Genomic DNA, 23,013 nt, shown 5'->3' with positions numbered 1-23,013 from the left:
TAGAGAGAGAGCGAGAGAGAGAGAGAGAGAGAGAGACGACTCAGCACGTCTGACTGACGCGGAGACCCACCCAGTGGTTGAGAAGAGGCCTCTTCGTGTTACCCGCCCCGCGGAGCAGAGCTCCGCACACTGAAGCAATTAGGCCTGGACTGCCTCGGAGTCTAGGCCGCTGTGTAATAACGGGACTAGATCACCTCAAACACAGCGTGGACATCTTTAAACCAATGAGAGTCAAGGAAAAGAGCAACTGGAGAAATCACAGCCATAATGAAATGACACGAGGCTGTGCAGCTTATGTTTAAATGTGTAGTGGGATAGGCTGGGCTGTTCTGACGCAGCCTGCACTGCCTGCACCATAATTAAACTTGACAGTGGTCTTTAACCATACACCCAAAACAGGCAGCTACATGCAGCAGCAGGTTAATGGGGAGGCTCACAGATAGCAGGGGGAAACCTGTAGAGCAAATCTAACTGGAGAAGGACTTCCCTTCCCCGTGCACAGCTCTCCAGACATCTACTGGGTCTGATGACTTCTTGTCTCAGTGGAGAAAGCTGGAAAGACGGAGAGAGAAAGCGGAGAAAGCTGTTGGGAATGGAGAATTGGGAAGAGAACACAGAGAAAGAGACGGAGAAAGAAAGACAGGGGCGTAGCCTCCTCCCAAACCCAATTATACAACTTCAACCCACAGAGACCGGAGAGACAACATAGGAAAAGTCTGGTAAGGCTTGGGGAGAGGGCCCGTCTGGCAGAGAAGAAGTCTCAGAGAGAGCAGAGCAGTTCCATCTGACGGGGAACTGGAGCTCACTGCATTCACACACGCACACACTCCATGGCCAACAACAGGACGGGGTTCTATGGAGAAGGAAATAACACGGCCCTTAGGTAAAGTTAGTCAAAATGATACCTTTGTCTCCATGAACATGTTGCACACATGCCTTGAAGCAGACTGTACATAAGCTGTGGTTAAAATAAAATCTGGTGAATGGGCCTTTCTTTTGATGTTTCGAATTAACCCCAGCATGGGGCTTGACAACAGAGACTACAGCACATAGCTGTCTGCCATTTCTAGCACACCTCTTGCTGTGTGCTTGTATTTACAATGTTCATCTCTTCCCCACAGATTAGCTAGTTGGGTGGAGTACTGGTGCTTAGCATGACAGGCTAAACACATATCTAATGAGGTAAAGAGGGTGGACCTCCAAGTCCCCTAATCAGACTACACCACACTGACTGGACCAGGCGGACAGTTCTCAGACCGCTCCTCTCACAGTCAATAGGAGGGAATTTAAACTCGACTCTCCTCCACATCTGCTTCCTCTATCTAAACCCAGGAAAGGGCCGTTTGAGAGACCTGGGTGTAATGCACATGGACTAATGTTTTCTGCAGACTGTGCTTGAGTGAGTGAGCTGATCGTGAGACTGTTATGATCCAGTCATGATAATATGTGTTCCACTGCATCCTTGAATTATGAAACCCAACTGGGCACAAAAAGTCTGCAGATGGGAAATTCTCCCACTCTGTCGAGTGGGTAGCAGGCCGTCAGAATGGCCTAGAATAGATCATCTGAAACACTAAAGCCACCCAGCTATAGGATCACTCCAACAAATGCTTGGTGCTATTTAGGCTATATTATACAGTGCTATACATTATAAAGCACTTCTAAGAAACCCATGATTCCAATATGGATATCAATTCTCAGTCACCAGCATTAATACTGAAGTCCAAAATGTAATTATGCTCACATCTCCCTTTCACATTATACAATTTTATTGGCATGTCTTAGGAAATAGATTTCATACTCAAAATTGGGTCACATGTGTTCCAAACCGTAGTCAAAGGGGAAATCTTTTTCCTATCCAGCATGTGCTGGAACCGAAAGAGAGAAAAGAGAGGGGGAGAGAAGGAGGAAGAAAGGAACAAATGTTGGCTTTAAAGCTCTTCTCGACATAGTGTTTTATGTGAGGAGTGAGAGCTCGTTGCTCGTTGCTCATAATGCCATGATTTAGACCAGCGGTATTCAAAATCGGGGTAATTGCGGTGGGGTCTCCAAAATAGTTTTTTATATACTGCGTATTCGGGAAAGTATTCAGAGATGTTTCTACAACTTGGGTCCACCTGTGGTAAATTAAATTGATTGGACATGATTTGGAAAGGCACACAACAGCTTATATAAGGTCCCACAGTTGAAATTGCATGTCAGAGCAAAAACCAGGAATTGTCCGTAGAGCTCCGAGACAGGATTGTGTTGAGGCACAGATCTGGGGAAGGGTACCAAAACATTTCTGCAGCATTGAAGATCCTCAAGAACATAGTGGCCTCCATCATTAAATGGAAGAAGTTTGGAACCACCAAGACTCTTCCTAGAGCTGGCCACCTGACCAAACTGAGCAATCGGAGAAGGGCCTTGGTCAGGGAGGTGACCAAGAACCCAATGGTCACTCTGACAGAGATCCAGAGTTCCTCTGTGGAGATGGGAGAACCTTCCAGAAGGACAACCATCTCTGCAGCACTCCACCAATCAGGCCTTTATGGTAGAGGGGCCAGACGGAAGCCACTCCTCAGTAAAAGGCACATGACAGCCCGCTTGGCACCTAAAAGACTCTCAGACGATGAGAAACAGCGACACTCCCCATCCAATCTGACAGCTTGAGAGGATCTGCAGAGAAGAATGGGAGAAACTCCCCAAATACAGGTGTGCCAAGCTTATAGCGTCATACCCAAGAAAACTTGAGGCTGTAATCGCTGGCAAAGGTGCTTTAACAAAGTTCTGAGTAATACTTATGTAAATGTGATATTTCAGTTTATTATATTTTATACATTTTCAAACATTTCTAAAAAACAGTTTTTGCTTTGTCATTATGGGGTATTGTGTGTAGATTGATGAGGGGGAAAAACTATTTAATCAATAAGGCTGTAACGTAATAAAATTTGGAAAAAGTCAAGGGGTCTGCATACTTTCCGAATGCACTAAATATATATATACACACACACACACACACACACATTTTAAAAAAACAATTGTGGGGGGGAACAGAAAATTAAGAGTACAGATTATTGTATGGTAGAATATACAAAAAGATAATTTGAAAATACCATTTTATTGAGTACATTTTATTGGTTGAAATTGTATTGGTTTCTTTTAATTTTAAGGTTATTTGTTGACGTAAAAATCTAAATTTACCAATTTTACGGTTTTGTCATTAGATTTGGGGTAGGGTGAGGTCCCAAGAAATTATTAGGGGAAAAAATGGTGTCCCCAGAAATTCTGGCAGAAAAAATGGGTTCTCCACTGAAAAAGTTGATTTTGACTGAAACCGACAGTGTGTAGGAGATAGACAGGCCAATGGAGGCACTACAAAAACAGAGAGAGAGAAAGAAAGATGGATAAGGAGAGAAAGAGAGAGTGGGGGGGTGAGAGAGCACGAGAGAGAAGATGAGAGGGAGGAGCGGAGAGAGGGGGAGAGTGTAAGAAAGAGCGAGAGAAAGAAAAAGAAGTAGAATAGAGAAAGTGCAATGGAAAAAGCATCAGAGGGATCCAAATTAATCTGTTATTTCTTTCTTCAGATGCAGAGGGACGTTTTTTTCAGAAATACATACCTGTCATTCTTCAACTGTTGCGTGGGCAAGCTGAGACAACTGTACACACATGTGCTTTACACACACTGACATTACCACAGAGCTATACATACCATGCTGTACATATACAGAAAGTCTGACACACCAACACACACACTTAGGAATGTTTAATTATGTTATTATTTCAGACCAACTACTGGCTGCTAGGTTTTATTACAACCACCCACGTTTGAGAGCGACAGGGTGGAAGAGTTTAATCCAAGGATAATATTTCAACAATAGGCCTTACTAACTCAAGACTTGAGCAATGATCTGACCCATGTCCAATACCAAACCTAGACTCACGTTTCTACACTCCAGGTTCAACAAGGACCATTCTATTTCCTTTTCAGTAATCCAAAGCCCCAGGAGCAACAATAGGTTCAACTAAATCCCCGTTCAAATCAAACCTAGCTGAAGAGATGACAACTCAGAGCTCTATACTATCACTGCATCACAGTTCATACAGCACATCTAAAACCAGCAAGACTCATTCTTCCCCCGGACCTCAACAGTAACTTTAGTTGGGGCAATCTCCTGCCCGTCTGTGCACTGTGTGCAGAGGGAGGTGGGGAAGGGTGTGTGTGTTTCAGGGGCGCCCTCTGCGTGCCCCTGGGGTTTTGCTCTGACTGTGGCCACCCACCCACTTCTGTCTGTCTAGAGATTATGCAGCAGCAGCCTGGTTACCTCCCCCCTACAGCCTCCCATCCAACCACAGCCTCTCCCTCCCAACTCAAATATTCCCAGCTCAAAATGATCAAATTATAGTTTAACGCTCCAGTTCAACAGCAAGTCTACGTACAGTGAGCTGTTCATCTGATATCTTACATTTCTTAGAAGGTAATTCTGAATATGTCAGTGGGTCAGTGATGGCTGGCCAGCTTCTCATGGCTTAACAAATATTTAAAGTGATCATGAGATTATGATTATATGCCTTAAAAGGTATGGCGTTATAGAGGAGGGAGTATTTGCCAAACCATCAGAGAATGATATTAAGTACATTTCTTCTTCGGTATTACTATTACAGTATTACGCTAGTATTACAGTATTATACTGTTGTTACAGTAAGCCTGTAAACTACACAACCCACATCAAATCAATCCATTTTCATCTCTTCATTCCCACAAAAAAATACCATCAAAAGGACAATGACAAAAACAACATTACACCACAATAACAATCACCACCGCTACCACTACTACCACTATTAAAAGGGCATGATCACAATAATGGGAGGCACAGCGTCTTATGACGCTCTTGCCTTCACGGTCAGTAGAAAAAGCAAGAAACCACATCCCCAAGTATGCCTGCTTTAAACTGGCGCTCTGAGACCGCATACCACATACACAGAGTGGACTATGGACTGGGCCAGACTTCTGTAGCCTAGTCCAGAGTAAATGACATAATCACTGGCTTTTTAAAAACACAGGCCTGAGAAAGTCTCCTCTGCTTCCTCCTGCCGACTAGCAGGCCGCCTGGGAGTAAGGGCCTCCGCTTACTGAATGATACTCATACTGTACCCCTGCATCCCCTCAACCCCCTGCATCCACCCCAGATCGCTTGGCAAGGAGGGACGCAGCCCTCCAAACAGTGCCTGTTCCAACGCTCAACACACATAGAACATTTGCAGTCACTAAATTATTGCTGTCTTTAACAGTCGACTGGCACAAAATGACCTAGCAGAAATCTTGCCTGAATAAGACCACCCTCGCTGGTCTTTGATCATCTTTCATTTTAGTCCACTTCATTAAGTAGTCCACTTCATTTTGTAAAGCAAAATGATCTAGAACACTTATTTTGATTTAAAAAGAAACAATATTTAGGCGGATCACTTCTAACATTACATATCATTAGCATTAATCTGGTGTGAGACTACGATACTGCACTGTCTGTCTGTCTGATTATGTATAATTGCCCAAACCCATCACTCCAATCCCTGCTCAATGGGGCATATTATGACATGTCATGGAGGTATGTAAGGTTGTTTCTAAGGCCAAGAGGTAGGCATGAACCCAGTGTAACCTGGCAACCCCCTGCACCAGAGCTATTTAACGTCTGTGGAGAGAGAGAGGGAGACAGAATGTTGGCACCAGCTTTGGGTAAGTGATGTCATGTAATCACTGGTCTAATCTGTCCTGTAGTATATCAGCAGGCCAGGTAGAGAGAAGAATGCTGACAGTACACCCAGCAGAGCTGACGTGAGCTCTCTGCCCAGGCCCGGTGACGATGCGATGGCACACCCCTCAGGGGAGGTATGGGTCTGTAGTGGGCTCAGGGTGTCTCAGCGCCTTCTCCCCGTCCTGGCAGCAGCACTGTTATTCTGTATTTACCTTGGCTAATGGCTGTGCGGCTCCAGAGATCTGGTCGGGGGGTGCAGTTACACAGTCTCGCAGTGCTCACATTCCACTAGCCAGCTTTAAATAACTGCTCCCTTTCTCCCCCACCCTAAGCAAATGGGAGGAAAGCGTGTTAAACATGGCAAGCCAGGCTAGCTCCTCCTATATTAGCCTCAAATGTGAGACGTCCTCCTTCCTGACACACACACACTGTGTTCCCTCATCACTTTCAAAAATGACCTCTAATTGGTGTTTTGTTTTTGGAGCTTCAGCTGCCAAAAACAATTTGCCTCGCACTGTTTTTTCTTCTTCTCAACCTGCACCGAAGTGTTGACTTGAATAGAGCCAGTGACAGGACAGGAATAGCCCTGAGAGGAATCTGATTCCATTAAAAATCTGAGTTAAGATCCCCCAAATAAACTGGACTGTAGATCTACATTGCCTGTGACCTTAAATAACCTGAGATATTTGCCCTCCATACGAGAGCAGCCTAAACCATGCACACAGAAACATTACAACACAGCCTTGAGGGAAGGCTGATGACATGGGACCAAACACACACACACACACACACACACACACACACACACACACACACACACACACACACACACACACACACACACACACACACACACACACACACACACACACACACACACACACACACACACACACACAAAGTGTGAATCCCCCTCTCTATGGCCTTGGGAGAGACTGACAGAGAGTGTGTGTGAGTAAAGCTCTGCTTAGACTCACCTCTGGGCAAAGCCAAGCCTGCGGCACACTGTGGAGTGGTGCAGGTTTCTGGGTTGCCCATGTTTACTACAGCACCCATAACTTGGCATCAGAGGAGGAAGTGAGTGAGTGTGGGGAAGGACTCTTAGAGGGGAAACTAAAGTGTCTCTAAACAGGGACAGCAAGCCCTGGGCAGCTCCAGTTCGGCTTGTTTTGCTGACTTCTCTTTTACCTTTCATTCTCATCTGACCAATACCCAGGGAAACCCCAAATAAATCACTGCAATAACGATTGGGTTTGAATGACCCATTAAACTCATATTTTGTGCATGATCACATTGGTCATTTCACATTCTCACATGACCTCCGTCCTGAGTCACGGATGGATAGACATGAGCCAGATGTACTGCAGTAGGATGGAGGGAGAAGTCCATCAGGAACTGAATACAGGGGGAGTGACATGGGACATTCTAGAGAGACAGAGGTCAGCTCAGCCTCAACAGTAAGGATGGGAATGTTGCTGAGGTTAGAGAGTCCACCACTTCCCTGCATATCAAAGTTGGAGGAAACCTGAGTCCCAGATACACATAGAGATACAGAGTGATTGGGCTGAATGAGACAGCAGGTTTAGTTTAGGATACAGACAGATACAGAGTGAGAGTGACTGAGAAGCAGAAGCAGGTCCAGAAGAGGTGGAGAGCAGCTGCTGCCAGTCTGCTGAGGTTGATGGGTGGAATGCCTGTGCGGAGGAGGAGGAGGAGAAGAAAGGCTGCGTCCTCCGTCCCTCACCCAAACAGAGCTGTGTGCAGTAAAACTGGGGGAACAGGCTCAGAACTACCGTGGGTAAATACTGCAGGGACGGTGGAGGTGGGAGGAATGTCTATCAAGATTCCCATTCCCAGTCTCTTAAGTCATACATCCAGAGTGCTGCTTCAGTCTGACCTGCACAACCCAGCTCAATCTCTATGACCGTGTGGAGACATAAAAAAATTAAAAATTATAATAAAAATTTAAAATAAATAAAAAAATGTATTTAACCTTTATTTAACTAGGCAAGTCCGTTAACAACAGTCTTATTTACAACGACGGCCTACACCAGCCAAACCCAGACGACACTGGGCCAATTGTGCGCCGCCCTATGGGACTCCCAATCACAGCCAGTTGTGATACAGCCTGGATTTGAACCAGTAGTGACACCAGTAGTGACATTTGTAGTGACACCCCAAGCATTGCGATGCAGTGCCTTAGACCACTGCGCTACTCGGGAGCCCAACCCAGCACAATGCCTGCCTGATCCAAAGACCAACTGCCGACTGACTCTTTTCATCTGTAGAACCTGCCGGAAACGAAACGTATAACAGCATCTCAACATACAGCACATGCCATCTCTGATATGAATATAGGATTTATCTTTCATATGTAATTTGAGTATGACAAGAGATAATGCTGAGAAATACAAGCTTAAGTTTATTTAGCTAGGTTTATTTGGCAACTCTGCCCTTCTAGTTTATTTTCACATCACTACAGCATGTAAATCCAGAGACCATCGTCCAGTGCAGACAGGAGTCTGTGTGACCTAGCTGTCTCTCAGCTGATTTATCCCTGGAACAGTAAGTGTAGCAGTAACAGCAAACGTAGCAGTAACAGTAGCTTATCCCTCTCTAGCCCTGCTGGATTCCCCACACTGTCTGTCAGAGGGCTGGGGGGGGGCTTTGGGGGGGGGGGGGGCTAGCCAGTCCTGCTTTACCAGGGATAGTAGATACATAGAATTCTACTTCTATGGATAAATCCTCCCCTTAAGGAGGAACGTCCAGTCGCACCTCAGATCACCTGGTGACGAGAGGAGAAGTGACCAAACCACTGGACTTCCTGAACATGACATCTTAGGGGGCCTTTGTCATACACTTCAGACAGTAGCATAATACAAGTATTAAGAGAATGAGCACAGAATGAGCATGGAAAAGTTGATTTATGTAATAAACCACTGCTGCGGTTTGACTGGTTTGTGTCAATACTCATATAGCAGAGATGACAAAAAATGTAATCCTGCTTCAAAATATCTGTTTACGTTACCATGTCAGAATCTGTTCAAGTAGATACTATTCCAAATCTTTAACTGAACAAAAAAAATCCAGGATGGAAATGTACCTACTGTAATATATAGCAATAGCTATGTAATAGCTGTGAGGCCAACGTGGCAAACCAGCTGAGGCCCAGTAGATTTCCCTGAAACTCACCGAGCCTTATTTATTCATTTTCTTAAAATATCCTACAACAGCTTTAACAACATTGCTCTTGTGAAGACTTTAAGAAAGGCAATCTTGAATCATAAGGCAGTACCGTACTGCATTTGGAAGTGAACTGCTTCACAGCAAGGTTCTGGCATGTCTGCTTAGTCTAGGCCTCAGCCTTGCTGTGGGGCTGACGTCACAGCCACTCATATATGGAAAAGTGTTAATATTGCTGTCGTTGACCGCGGCCATTTTAACATGCTAGAGAGAAAATTCCACATGTCCATAGAGTACACTGTCCACACACACTTCTGGTTTGCCAAAAGCTGACACTGGCTCAAGTTGCACTCTGTAGCCCCTGCCAGACAAACCCAAACAACTGCACTAAAGCCTGGTTAAATGCAGCTTACAGTACCCGTACAATACCAGACACAGGGCCGTTTGTACGCTAGTTTGATTCTCCAGACCAAATGTTCAGATTACACAAAATTAACAATCCTTTGCTGCACTGTAATTACAACTGGAGTATGTAAGGAGAACCATTTTGATGGTTTTGTGATCAAAGGGTGGGCAAGTTCATTCACAGTACAGAGGAAGAGAGTTTCTTATGACAAAAACGCATTAGGTCATTTATAAATATGCTGTAGTTCTGTAGTATGCTGTAGTTCTGTAATGAATGGCTGGTGGGAGAAAAAGCCTAGGAACTTCACATTTCACGAGAAGTTCCAAAACAAAATCTGTACGTCAACCTTATGACAGTAAACTGGAATTACAGTCATTAGGTGTTCAAGAAAAATCTAAACATTGGGGGGGGGAAATGTGTGTAAATGTATAGGACATGTGTGGGCCTAAGTGAATGTGAATGTTGCTCAAACTCCCTTGACCACAGAGCCCCACAGCCGACACTTTAAGGACGGCCTCTGCATGCATTTCCATAAATGTAGCTCTCACAGTGACTGAATCAGTTCCCTCGTTTATTACTGCAATTTATTAATGGGGTCCTGTTCGCATTCTAAAGCAAATCTTAGTCTGCCTTAATAAGGGGTTTGAGGGGAAATCAAATCACACTAAAATAACCCTGGGCTCCACACAGATCAACATAGAAATGGACATCCCATCATCACAACTAAGGAAAAAACGGAGCAAATAACTACAGCGCTCTCTCAAAACAGAGGCAATGATCTACTATGATGGATCACAGGCTAGCAGCAGTTGTCAGCCTCCTTTTTAATTTTTTATTTCACCTTTATTTAACCAGGTAGGCCAGTTGAGAACAAGTTCTCATTTACAATTGTGACCCGTCCAAGATAAAGCAAAGCAGTTCAACACATATAACAACACAGAGTTACACATGGAGTAAAACAAGCATACAGTCAATAATACAGTAGAAAAATAAGTCTATATACAATGTGAGCAAATGAGGTGAGATAAGGGAGGTAAAGGCAATAAATAGGCCATGGTGGCGAAGTAAATACAATATAGCAATTAAAACACTGGAATGGTAGATTTGACAGTAGATGAGTGTGCAAAGTAGAAATACTGGGGTGCAAAGGAGCTAAATAAATAAATAAATACAGTAGGGGAAGAGGTAGTTGTTTGGGCTATTTATCGATGGGCTATGTACAGGTGCAGTGATCTGTGAGCTGCTGTGACAGCTGGTGCTTAAAGCTAGTGAGGGAGATAAGTGTTTCCAGTTTCAGAGATTTTTGTAGTTCATTCCAGTCATTGGCAGCATAGAACTGGAAGGAGAGGCGGCCAAAGGAGGAATTGGCTTTTGGGGTGACAAGTGAGATATACCTGCTGGAACGTGTGCTACGGGTGGGTGCAGCTATGGTGACCAGTGAGCAGAGATATGGCGGGACTTTACCTAGCAGGGTCTTGTAGATGACCTGGAGCCAGTGGGTTTGGCGACGAGTATGAAGCGAGGGCCAGCCAACGAGAGCGTACAGGTCGCAGTGGTGGGTAGTATATGGAGCTTTGGTGACAAAACGGATGGCACTGTGATAGACTGCATCCAATTTGTTGAGTAGGGTGTTGGAGGCTATTTTGTACATGACATCGTCAAAGTCGAGGATCGGTAAGATGGTCAGTTTTACGAGGGTATGTTTGGCAGCATGAGTGAAGGAGGCTTTGTTGCGAAATAGGAAGCCAATTCTAGATTTAACTTTGGATTGGAGATGTTTTATGTGAGTCTGGAAGGAGAGTTTACAGTCTAACCAGAAACCTAGGTACTTGTAGTTGTCCACATATTCTAAGTCAGAACCGTCCAGAGTAGTGATGCTGGACGGGCGGGCAGGTGCAGGCAGCGATCGGTTGAAGAGCATGCATTTAGTTTTACTTGTATTTAAGAGCAGTTGGAGGCCACGGAAGGAGAGTTGTATGGTATTGAAGCTCGTCTGGAGGGTTGTTAACACAGTGTCCAAAGAAGGGCCAGAAGTATACAGAATGGTGTCGTCTGCGTAGAGGTGGATCAGAGACTCACCAGCAGCAAGAGCGACATCATTGATATATACAGAGAAGAGAGTCGGCCCAAGAATTGAACCCTGTGGCACCCCCATAGAGACTGCAAGAGGCCCGAACAACAGGCCCTCAGATTTGACACACTGAACTCTGTCGGAGAAGTAGTTGGTGAACCAGTCGAGGCAATCATTTGAGAAACCAAGGCTGTTGAGTCTGCCGATGAGGATGTGGTGATTGACAGAGTCGAAAGCCTTGGCCAGGTCAATGAATATGGCTGCACAGTACTGTTTCTTATCGATGGCGGTTAAGATATCGTATAGGACCTTGAGCGTGGCTGAGGTGCACCCATGACCAGCTCTGAAACGAGATTGCATAGCGGAGAAGGTACGGTGGGATTCGAAATGGTCGGTGATCTGTTTGTTAACTTGGCTTTCGAAGACCTTAAAAAGGCAGGGTAGGATAGATATAGGTCTGTAGCAGTTTGGGTCAAGAGTGTCCCCCCCTTTGAAGAGGGGGATGACCGCAGGTGCTTTCCAATCTTTGGGAATCTCAGACAACACGAAAGAGAGGTTGAACAGGCTAGTAATAGGGGTTGCAACAATTTTGGCAGATAATTTTAGAAAGAAAGGGTCCAGATTGTCTAGTCCGGCTGATTTGTGGGGGTCCAGATTTTGCAGCTCTTTCAGAACATCAGCTGACTGGATTTGGGAGAAGGAGAAATGGGGAAGGCTTGGGTGAGTTGCTGTGGGGTAATCATTAAATACACTGAGTGTACAAAACAAAGAGGAACACCTTCCTGTTCCTTCAGAACAGCCTCAATTATTCATGGTATGGACTCTTCAAGGTGTCGAAAGCGTTCCACAGGGATGTTCGCACCTTGTTGACTCCAATGCTTCCCACAGTTGTGTCAAGTTGGCTGGATGTCCTTTGGGTGGTGGACCATTCTTGATACACACGGGAAATTGTCGACCGTGAAAAACCCAGCAGCATTGCTGTTCTTGACACACTCAAACCGGTGCGCATGGCACCTACTACCATACCCCGTTCAAAGGCACAATCAAACAAGGAAATGGTTCCAATTGTTTTTCAATCATTCATTTTTCCCATAGGGGATTTTAGAAACATTTAAAATAAGGGCTGTGTTTTGTGTAGGCTTACCCTGGCATGACGTTTTGACAACCGTGTAAATCTCTCTAGGACAAGGTGACTCTTATCAATATATTCGCCTGTATTTACCCCCAACAAATGAAATGCTAATTAGCTGCTAATGTGGCTATCATAAAGAACTACAAATGCCATGATGATATGGACGTGACTGCCATATCAAGGCAAAGGTAAGAATCTCTGAATTATCTATCTAATTTTAGCTAAATGTATTATTTAATCAAATGGCTTTCTTTAAATGAACCTGTTAGCAAAGGTGCCAGGTAGAGCTGACGTGCAGGAGCTTGCAGGGATTTGTAGTCTTGCATGATGTCTACTTTGATGCTAATTAGCATTTTTGAATCTAAGAGTAAATAGAGCCAAAGATATTGATAAAAGTCACCTTGTCCGAGAGATTTACATGGTTATCAAAACGTCACGCCAGGGTAAGCTTACACGAAACACAACCCTTATTTTTTGTGTTTTTAAAATTCCCTTTGGGAAAAATGAATGATGGAAAAACGATTGGAACCATTTCCCTGTTGGACCACTAGGTTTTATGGGTATTATGAAACCTCCACTGTGGGGCTCTATTGTCTCAAGGCTTAAAACATTATTTAACCTGTCTCCTCCCTTCATCTACACTGATTGAAGTGTATTTAACAGCTGACATCAATAAGGGCTCATAGCTTTAACCTGGTCGGGCTATGTCACGGAAAGAGCAGGTGTTCCTAATTTTTTGTACACTCAGTGTATTTATTGTGTCTGACAACTGCTGCTAGCCTGTAGATATCACAGTAGATAATTCAAATGTAAACTGGCAAGGGTGCTTTTAAAACACAATCCTGGTAAAATTGTTATCATTGTGAGAGTGTGTTGACTGAATGGTTGCTGGTCGCAGCTTTATACTGGGCAGTGGGAGAGGGAACAGTAAACTCTAGCAGATAAAACTCAACTTTCATTTTATGTGATGCTGGAGCTCCAGTCCGCCCACACTAGTCGTAAATCGTGGAGTTGAGTTTAGTTGGCTAAGTAAACTCCAATGTAGGCTCCAGAATGTAAACGTATAGGCCCAGGAGCCATGGTTTACAATATTTCATCCGACACTGTTCAGAAAGACTAAACTCATGCCAGCCAGACAATGTGGGCAAGAGATTAGAGAAGGGGGAAAATCTGAAATATGCCAATGAGCCATGTCTGAGCAATGCAATGGTCATTTTGATTCTGATGATTAAGGCCTATGGGTCTATGTGTATTTTCTTCCCTACAAGGACTGATATTGTTCATGGATTAGAATTAAAAAAGAAAACAGCATAATTAGGCCAGGGTAAGCAACATAATCTTTATTTCTGTAAAGAAAAGAAAAGCATTATTGTTTATCATCGCATCACCACTCACCCACTCTGAATCCAGGCCCTGTGAGAGTATCCGCTGACTGTCCGTTCTCGCCTATCAGTGTGGTGTTGTTGCCCTGCTCACAAGTGTCCTGGCACTGGCCTTTTAAACAAATCCTCTTGCAGATGAGAGGGGCGATGACCACTTTGAAGCGCTCCCGGGTGGATGTGCGCTCTGCGCACCAGGCCAGCCTCTGGACACCCAGCCAGATTACGAGCAGATGGGAAATGATCAGAGAAGGCATCCTGGCATCCTTCACCGCCGTGCGCAAAGAGAAGGGGGCATTCACGGTGTCAAAATGTAATGCTGTTAAAGACTGTTCAGAACAAAACACCAAGGGACTCTGTATTCCTTTCACTCGAACCCAGAAAACAACCGACTAACTTCCGGAGGTATTCCAAAATGTTGATTATAAAGGTGCCTCATACAACGAAAAAAGTGCTGAGAAAACTTCAGTGGTGTACTGCTTCCCTCCTGCACTTGAAAACAGCCAATTTCAGTCTCCCCGCATATAAAAATGATTCATTCCGAACAGTAAAATGTATGGCATTTTTATTTTAACTAAAATACAGGACCCAAAAGTTACCGAGAGAACTTTCTCATTTCCCTACCCGCTTTCTCGCTCTCCTTTCTCCCTGCTGTTGCTTGGATGGTTACTGTGTGCGTATCTTGGTTTGGGAAAGAAGGGAGGAGAGAGGGAGAGGGAGCCAAGCCAATCCTCTCCAGAAAGAGCTGGCAGCAGGCCAGGCAGCGCAGGAGCTAAGCTGAAAGTGGTTTCGTTGTTGGTTATTTCTCCTAACACCCCCTAACCAAGGAACGATAATGGCACAGCTGTGCGTGTCGCTCTGGAAAACACCTCGAAATCAAGTGTGAATGCCAACTGTACGAAACAGCTCTCCGTTCAGGGGAAAGTAGAGCATCATATGGCTTACAGTTACAGTTGTGGGAGGAAAAGAGGTGCCTGTTGACAAAACTCAATTTACAAAAAAAACATCAGCTCTCATAATTTAAGCCTATCTCAAATCTAGACTATTAAATAAATGACAAATATTGGTATAGATGTGACACCATACAACGACTGGGTGAGAAAGTAACAGCGCCAAATCCAGCTATCCAATCAAAGTATATCGATTGTTACTGTATTTAGTAGTGAAATATAAAGACAGCATGACATAACAGAGCATTACCACATTTCCCCATTCACTTACAGACCACACACCCACACCATTAGCTAACCTTCACAATCAGTCAAAGGTGTACAGTTGGGGTCAGGAATGTCATCCGGTGGGTTCATGTGATGGGCCAGAAAGAGAAAGTGAGAGTTGGGGAGAGGGTTGAGTCACTTCCTCTACAAAAAGTATGAATATTTGCTCTCAGTTGCTAAAGGAAATGACTGCATGGGCCTGGAGAGTTCACAGGCTGCACTTACATTTCTCTGCCTGTGCTTCTCTCCTCACAGCGACATCCACTGCCAAGACAGACACTTGCACAAAACACACTCACATGCATACTCACAATCGAATAAAACAACCACTCACAGAAGCGTACAAAACTAGAAGCCAGTCGAGCTGTAGCACACCTACTCAAGCACATTCACTCACACCACAAACACACAAACTAGACAAAGAGCTGTTGTCCACTGCCTCCCTCCCCAACTAAACTAATACCCAACTCACAGCCCAGTCCTGCTTTTTACATTAGAACGGGAGAGAGGTACTTACAGACTAGACTGATGAGAAATGGAGAGTCAGGAATACAATAACACAATCAGGGTACTGCCACCTGCACGCAGAGCGGACAGAAGACTATCAAAGGTCTGATTTCTGACTGCCACTCATGACAAGACTGAGGGAGTCACAGCTATAGAAAGGAGGGGTATAGTCATTGCCTAATGTCTTTAGTCCCATGGAGGACAAAGGAATTCCAGGTATTATAAATTGCCCCCTTTGTAAACTCATTGGTTATTTATTACTTACAGACCAAGTAGTAAGGCTACTGTAACTGTCATTACAACAACCCAGTGAATGCCAGAACACCACCAGACTGGGTCAGTGGTACCAGTGGGACAGACTGTTAAGACCACAGGGCTGTGGCATGGTGGAGGCTGTGGGCTTACAGACATCACCGAGGTCAGCACTGGCATTTCAGTGGGACTGGGTAAACAAGGAGGGACTGCTGTGCCTAAGTCTGAGGAGGGATGGAAGTGTTTGACTGTGGTTGGCAGTGATTTTCTATTTATCTAACCTTTAGATGCTACTGGTTTTCCATGGGCCTGATTATGTTAAATATGGTGCTTCTCCAGTCATATCCTGTGACCCAGCCTACTAGCATGTCATCAACGTTTATGACGAGGGCCCTGTGGAAAAAGCAGGGAGTGTGTGGCTGTTTTTTGTGTGCATGAGACGTCAATATAATCAATCCATAGGGGGGGGGCTGTGTGTGTGTCATTGTAAGTAGTCTGTGGGTGAGGGTGTGTCAGCCCGGTCATATCCGTCAGGGAGGGTCACCACTTTGGTTGCATGTGTGGAAAACGAGAGCGGATCAGAACAACACCAGTCTGACCACACCAGAGAGACCACAGGGCGCTGTGTTCAACTCTGCCTCTGTTAACCAGGAACATCTTACATTTAATGTGCCCGAGCGCCACTGTTGACTTGAAATTGTTCCACCACTAATCCCCATAAACATTGTGGAAAACAGAGTATGTTGCAAGCTCAAGCCCTCACAGCAAGATCAATAAACATTCTCTTATTGATTACATACAAGAACTAAAAGGTGACAATATCAACAAAGGTCCTTTAATAGGTAACATTAAGACAAAGTAACTTTATGCATCAGATGGGTCCAAATACATTTTAAACACAGGAGGACAAGTAATAACAAAATCATGTTCTTTAACATTTCATACCAAATTCTTAGCAGGAAGAAAAATATAACAATTTGTTCAATATTGACGTGCAAAAGTAACCACAGAATGCGGTACATGACCCTGTTACCTTGGGTCCAGAGAACCCACTACGCATGCTGGATGTAACTCCAGCATTGCATTTTAAAGAATATTTCCAATATTGTCAACGGTAATGTACATTTTTCCATAATTGCAGATGGACCAAGTCTAGTTCACAAGGATCATACACTGGGAAAGAGATTGACAGCTTTAAAAGGCTGAAACTAGAAGTGTGCTCTGATCAGACAGACACCCCTTCAGATAAAGAGGGTTCCCCTTTTATCTGAATGGGCCAATCAACACCAGAAAGAATTGGGAACAATTGCAAGTGATTACATATTTACATTACATAGTGGCATTAATAGTTAAAGGAACATTCAGCAATATGACATGACTATAAGCAGCAACTTCTGACAAAGAGAGTAGGACACAGCTATCACGCTGCATGAAAGAAGAGGGATTTCCCAACTGGTACATGTATGCAGTTGTTTATCAGTATGTGTGGGGTAGGTGTTAGTAAGGCCTTCTACTCTCTCTGAAGTTGGATTTGTTTATGGTAACGTCACAATGATGAATCTCAGATTAACGTCACCATGGCGGTGGCACTAATAGTAGTTAATTAACTGTTCATTTGGACATGTTTTTGTATTTATTTAACCTTTATTGAACAAATTCTTATTTACAATGACGGCCTACTGGGGAACAGCGGGCAGAAGGACAGATTTTTACCTTGTCAGCTCGGGGATTCGATCCAGCAACCTTTCGGTTACTGGCCCAACGCTCTTACCACCAGGCTATCTGCCGGTTGCATCCATTCCGTCTCAAAATACATACGACGAGCACCTTAAAGGATTTGTATTTCCAGCAGCCACATGGCTGTTATACACTAGAGCTGTGTTCGAATACCCAAACTAACATACTGTACACATACTTAAAGAGTGTATACTACAATTTCATTTTAGTATACTGTAAACGAACGGTATCCTTTCAGTTGAACATACTAGCGCTTCTCCTGTCTACCGGAGATTGCTGCTTGCTAGCATAACAAATTACTAACTTGACATCTTAAGACTTCATTAAGAATGTCCATTGAGAACGCACAACGACTACCACTTAGCTATGCTAAGAATGACGTGAATAATCAAGTCAATAAACGTTGGGTAGTTAGTTAGATAACATATTGTTAATATACTGGCAAGTTCGCTATATTATTAGCCAACTAACATTAGGTAGGTAGCCAACATGGCAGAACATACAAGCAACTGCTGTAATGCTATGCGGTTGGTAAGGCTCGAGCAGCTAACAATTGTCAGCCAATATAACATGTAACGTAACTTATTTGAAAAGTCATTACATTGGTCAACATTTTCTTAACATTTGTCATAATTAGTTAAAGCAATGAATTTGTATCCTCTCTCGTTGGACTTGGCTGCATATTTTCTGCCATTTTCTTCAAATCTGGGGCGGCAGGTAGCCTGGTGGTTAGAGCGTTGGACTAGTAACCGAAAGGTTGCAAGATCGAATCCCCGAGCTGACAAGGTAAAAATCTGTCGTTCTGCCCCTGAACAAAGCAGTTAACCCACTATTCCTAGGCTGTCATTGAAAATAAGAATATGTTCTTAACTGAATTGCATAGTTAAATAAAGGTTAAAAAACAAATGGTTAAGCCACACCCATTTTCTGAAGAATTGCATTATGGGCCCTATAAGCATGGAATCAGTGTCCACTGCTTCTATACTTCATATTTTGGCAAATGTAGTACGACATTCGGGAACTTTAGGCATACTAATTATATCCATACTATGAACAATAAGCATAATACATACTCAATTTACATCACAAATAGTATGTTAAGTATGAGTATTCGAACACAGTTTAGGTAGGTTGTTGGGAGTTGTATTGTAGGGTCATTAGCAACGAGAGAAAGGGGGACATGATACATAGGTACATTTCATATTGTATAAACTACTTTCACATTTCTAAGATTATATAAAGCACTAAAGGGTAGATGTGTCAGAGGGTCAGACAGGCACATGAAGTGTCTCTGAAAAGAATAGGCTACCCTGTTCACTGGACAACACTAAGGAAGTAGATACACAGCCTGTTTCTCAGGAAAGGAATGGAGGCTTTCTCACACAGTACAGTAATGGAATAGGAAGACTCTTTCAACGTCATGCTCTAATGCTGTAGGCAGAAGGATGAGCCCATCCTACACACAGTCCACATCATCCCCTTCGGCTCCCCACTCATCAAACCTCATCTGAGGGGAGGGGGCAGCAGGGTGGAGGCTGTTGATGTTGTCCAGGGCGTCTGGGTCCGGATCCTCTCCCACGCCTGCCTCCATGTTGCCAGACTCTTCACGGTGAGTGCGGACATGCTTGCGCAACGCCGCCGGCTCCTTGAAGGTGCGGTTGCAGAAGGGGCAGCTGCAGGGTTTCTCTCCGGTGTGGATGCGCTGGTGGTGCTTCAGGTGCTGCAGTCGGCTCAGACGCTTGCCACAGATGGCACACACGTAGGGCTTGTCACCAGTGTGGGTGCGCTGGTGCTTGCGCAGGCCATCTAGGTGGCGGAAGATTTTAGGGCAATCAGAGCAGGAGTAGGGCTTCTCGCCAGTGTGAATGCGAAGGTGGGTTTTCAGGGCCCCCGACTCCCGGAAGCGGCGGCCACACACCCCACATGGGTAGGGCTTCTCTCCCGTGTGGATGCGGATGTGCTTCTTCAGGCTGGAGATGAGGCGGAAGGTCTTCCCACACTCCAGACAATGGTGGGGGCGATCTGCGTCTGGATCTCCTGGAGAAGTGGATGGTCCTGCTGTCCCTCCTGCCCTACCCGGGGACATGCTGTCACTTCCTACTGCTCCAGGGGACCTCAACACCACTTTCTGTCCTGCCAGTCCCCCCTGAGCCGGACCAAAGGTAGCAGCACGTGGCCGCATGGGTTTAGGTTGGCGGAGAGAGTAGCTGCTGGAGCGTGATGACCCCTCCTGCTCCACAACATGGATGTATCCCAGATCATCCACATTCGGGGCAGTCTGCTCACCACCACCAGCACCCCCGGCGCTCCTCAGCCCTGCCCCTCTACTGCAGGTCTGCCCTGGACCTGAACTTGTACCAGGCCCTTGCTCTTCTTTGATCTCAAACCTTGGTCCTACTGCTTGGGTCCCCTGCTGCTGCCGCCTCTCATCTGTTTAGTACAAAATAACAGAAAGGGATGTCAGAAGCACATAGAAATTGCATGTTTCCATTCATTCCAAATGAGCTACAACAAATTGGTAATGATATTCTCCCTCTTTATATCAATATATAAACATTTGATTGCCTTATGACAAATAGGAATAATTTACCTGGCCGGCTGGGGTCAGAGCAGATGTTAGGTGTGTTGGCAGCATAGGAGTCCATAGAATGGTTGGTCACAGAGCCATCTGATTGGATTGAGAGCTGACACATTTTATAGTCATCCCTGGAGTCATAACCATGCAGAGACTCAGTGAGAGAGCCACCCATCTCTAGGTCGACCCCTGAAACACACCGGCCGTCCGCACCGTTCACATTACGATTGCTCTGGCGGTCCCTGTCCATAGCTGTGTTCATAGAGCCAATAGATGTGAGAGATGGGGCGAAAACCGACTGACCCATGCTCTGTGCACCAGGGAAAGGAATTTGCAACTGGTCAATTAACTTTTGAGCGCTGCTAAGGCATTCCTGTAACGTCCTCAATTCCACTTTGAGTCGTTCGTTCTCCTGCTCCTTGTTAACCAGCTCTTGTTGGGTCTCGTTGAGTACAAGTACTACCTCGCCCAAGAGGGTATCAACAGCAGCGGTTAACGTGGTTTGAATGGTCGGGGCTAGACGTGTCTTCAGTGAGGATACAGTCATGTTGCCCTGGCATGCTTGGTGCCCATACTCAGCCTTCCCTACTTTACGATCATAACAAGGAGTCGTCCCAGATCTGTTTGGGGCGTTGATTATACTTTGTTTACGATTAGGACCACCGGTTGTGCTATTGATACTCAACGGAGAATCCACGCCGCTATTACAATTTCCTCGCCTAGATGCCATAGCTAGGTAGTTACTACGGTGACAAGCTAGCGCCGCCTGAGAATAACGCAACTTCAATAGCTAGCAAATTCTTTGAACTTAGTTAATCTAACGTGAGAGAGAAGTAGCTAGCCTTAAGCAATCCTACGTACCTGTTACTATCATAGTGATGACAATGCGTCAACTTAGTTATTGACAAGTTAGCTAGCTAGCTCACTGACGTTAGTTAAGCCCGAAAAAATTAACTAGCTGGCTAGCTACGTTAGCAGGCAAGCTAACGTCAATTGACTCCGTAATGCTAGCTAGAAAGCAAAATATACCGACATTGATGAATAAAAATGTTTTGGCAAATTCAGCAACATAAGTTTGTTATTACTATAACGTTATATTAAAAGCGTGTCTGGAGTAAACTTGCACGGTTATATAAAAGGTAGTTATCCTCGTCGCAATGCCTAGAGCGGCTCGACGTCCATCTTCTAGGTAGCGTAGGGGCGTTTCACCGTCGCACATGAATGACGTACCGCTGTTCTGGGGTGTAGTCATGATGTCGATTCTGTTGCAAAACGTTTCGTCTGTTGCAAAACGTTTTGAACAGAAACCGTTGACTCCAAACGGAAAACGCAAACGAGAGTTTCTATTAGACAAATATAAGGTAGGTCCCATAGAAATAAGAATACTATAAATACGAATATTCTTATTTCTATAGTAGGTCACTCCCCGTTTCGTCCCGTTTGGTTATTAAACGGTAAATGGTTTCCGTAATGAATACACCCCTGGTAATGTCTCGCTGATATGAAAGTCAGTTCCAAATGTTTCGAACATTATATCGCACCCAAGGCGTATTTTCGTTTAGACGGAGCATTTGAGGCAGCGGTCGGAGCTTCGTGAATAGACGTTATAATATGTATTTTTTATTTCTATGAAGCCTTTATTTCAGCAGGGAGTCATGCTGAGACCACGGTCTCTTTCGCAGATAAGACCTGCATGAACACATCAATAAACAACAATTACACAATTTTTTACCTTTAATTTAACTAGGCAGTTAAGTCAGTTAACTTCTTAGGGATCAAATCCCTTGAAGAACAAATTATTATTTTACAATGACGGCCTACCCCGGCCAAACCCTAACCCAGACATTGCTGGGCCAATTGTGCACCATCCTATGGGACTCGCCAATCACAGCCGGTTGTGATACAGCCTGGAATCGAACCAGGGTCTGTACTGACGCCTTAGACTGCTGCGCCACTCAGGAGCCCATACTATACAAAGGCTATCTATACTGAGCAAAAATATAAATGCAACATGTAAAGTGTTGAACCCATGTTTCATGAGCTGAAATATAAGATCACAAAAAGCTTATCCCTGTTAGTGAGCATTTTTCCTTTGCCAAGATAATCCATCCACCTGACAGATGTGGCATATCAAGAAGCTGATTAAACAGCATGATCATTACACAGGTGCATCTTGTGATGGGGACAATAAAAGACCACTCTAAAATGTATAGTTTTGTCAGACAACACAATACCACAGATGTCTCAAGTTTTGAGGGAGCATGTAATTGGCATGCTGACTGCAGGAAAGTCCACCAGAGCTGTTGCCAGAGTATTTAATGTTAATTTCTCTACCATAAGTCACCTCCAACTATAATATGTGAGCAGAGCTGGAGTAGAGCGTGCCCAATTTGACTGGAGCACAGAGCAAGATTCCCAAAGATTGGAGCGTTGGCCTTCTCGCCCGCTCCAATTATTAGCTCCAGTAGTGCTCCCTTCACTAGCTCAGGGCATGCCCAGCCCAGCATCCATTTGTAGTCTTCTTGTGTGCTGCTATAGCCCCTTGCTTTTAGCTACTGTCATGGAGTTCACAAAATATTTTCATAAAGAAACTTGATAAAACACACAGGTGCTAAATCAAGGTGACTTACATGTTTTATTTAATTTCTATTTCATTCTAAGTAAGTCACAGCCTATATGCACAATTTCAAATCAAATTAAATGTATCTTTATTCAAATACTTTTCATTGAAATCCATATGGTTTGGTTTCAATATTTCAAAACCATATTATAGGTCCTGGTATTCACAAAAATAGATGGATGTTGGTTAAATTGTGATT

General features: G+C 44.4%; 2 protein-coding genes across 10 annotated transcripts in view; both read right to left on the bottom strand.

The window, feature by feature from the left end:
* LOC106603116 (latent-transforming growth factor beta-binding protein 3) overlaps positions 1-14,706 on the bottom strand; it is a 38,782-nt gene extending 24,076 nt beyond the window's left edge. For 5 of the 9 annotated variants that reach the window (XM_014196360.2, XM_014196362.2, XM_014196365.2 and 2 more), the window contains exon 1: positions 13,923-14,704. In XM_014196360.2, coding sequence (XP_014051835.1) covers positions 13,923-14,163 — 241 coding nt within the window. In that variant the 5' untranslated portion in view covers positions 14,164-14,704. Of the gene's footprint in view, positions 1-13,922 lie in introns of all 9 variants that reach the window. The other 4 variants (XM_014196366.2, XM_014196363.2, XM_045716942.1 and 1 more) reach the window with 3 other exon arrangements.
* A 1,989-nt stretch (positions 14,707-16,695) lies between these two features.
* On the bottom strand, positions 16,696-21,399 carry LOC106603115 (zinc finger protein 316). The gene is made up of 2 exons (XM_014196359.2): positions 20,210-21,399; positions 16,696-20,049 (listed from the first exon to the last, which is right to left on the bottom strand). Exons 1-2 carry the CDS (start codon positions 20,922-20,924, stop codon positions 19,076-19,078), a joined length of 1,689 nt encoding a protein of 562 aa, XP_014051834.1. The 5' UTR covers positions 20,925-21,399; the 3' UTR covers positions 16,696-19,075.
* Positions 21,400-23,013: the final 1,614 nt, after the last annotated feature.

The sequence above is a fragment of the Salmo salar genome, chromosome ssa04 (genome assembly GCF_905237065.1).
Source record: "Salmo salar chromosome ssa04, Ssal_v3.1, whole genome shotgun sequence".
In the NCBI taxonomy this organism is placed as follows: Eukaryota; Metazoa; Chordata; class Actinopteri; order Salmoniformes; family Salmonidae; genus Salmo; species Salmo salar.
Note: the sequence above shows the minus strand (reverse complement) of the source record. Positions and strands in the feature narration are given on the sequence as shown.

Excerpts from the sequence above, each read along its gene's own strand:
- LOC106603115 (XM_014196359.2), bottom strand. The coding sequence starts at position 20,924 with ATGGCATCTAGGCGAGGAAATTGTAATAGCGGCGTGGATTCTCCGTTG. Across the intron at positions 20,050-20,209 it reads CTCTGACCCCAGCCGGCCAG|ATGAGAGGCGGCAGCAGCAG; the intron begins GTAAATTATTCC and ends TGTACTAAACAG.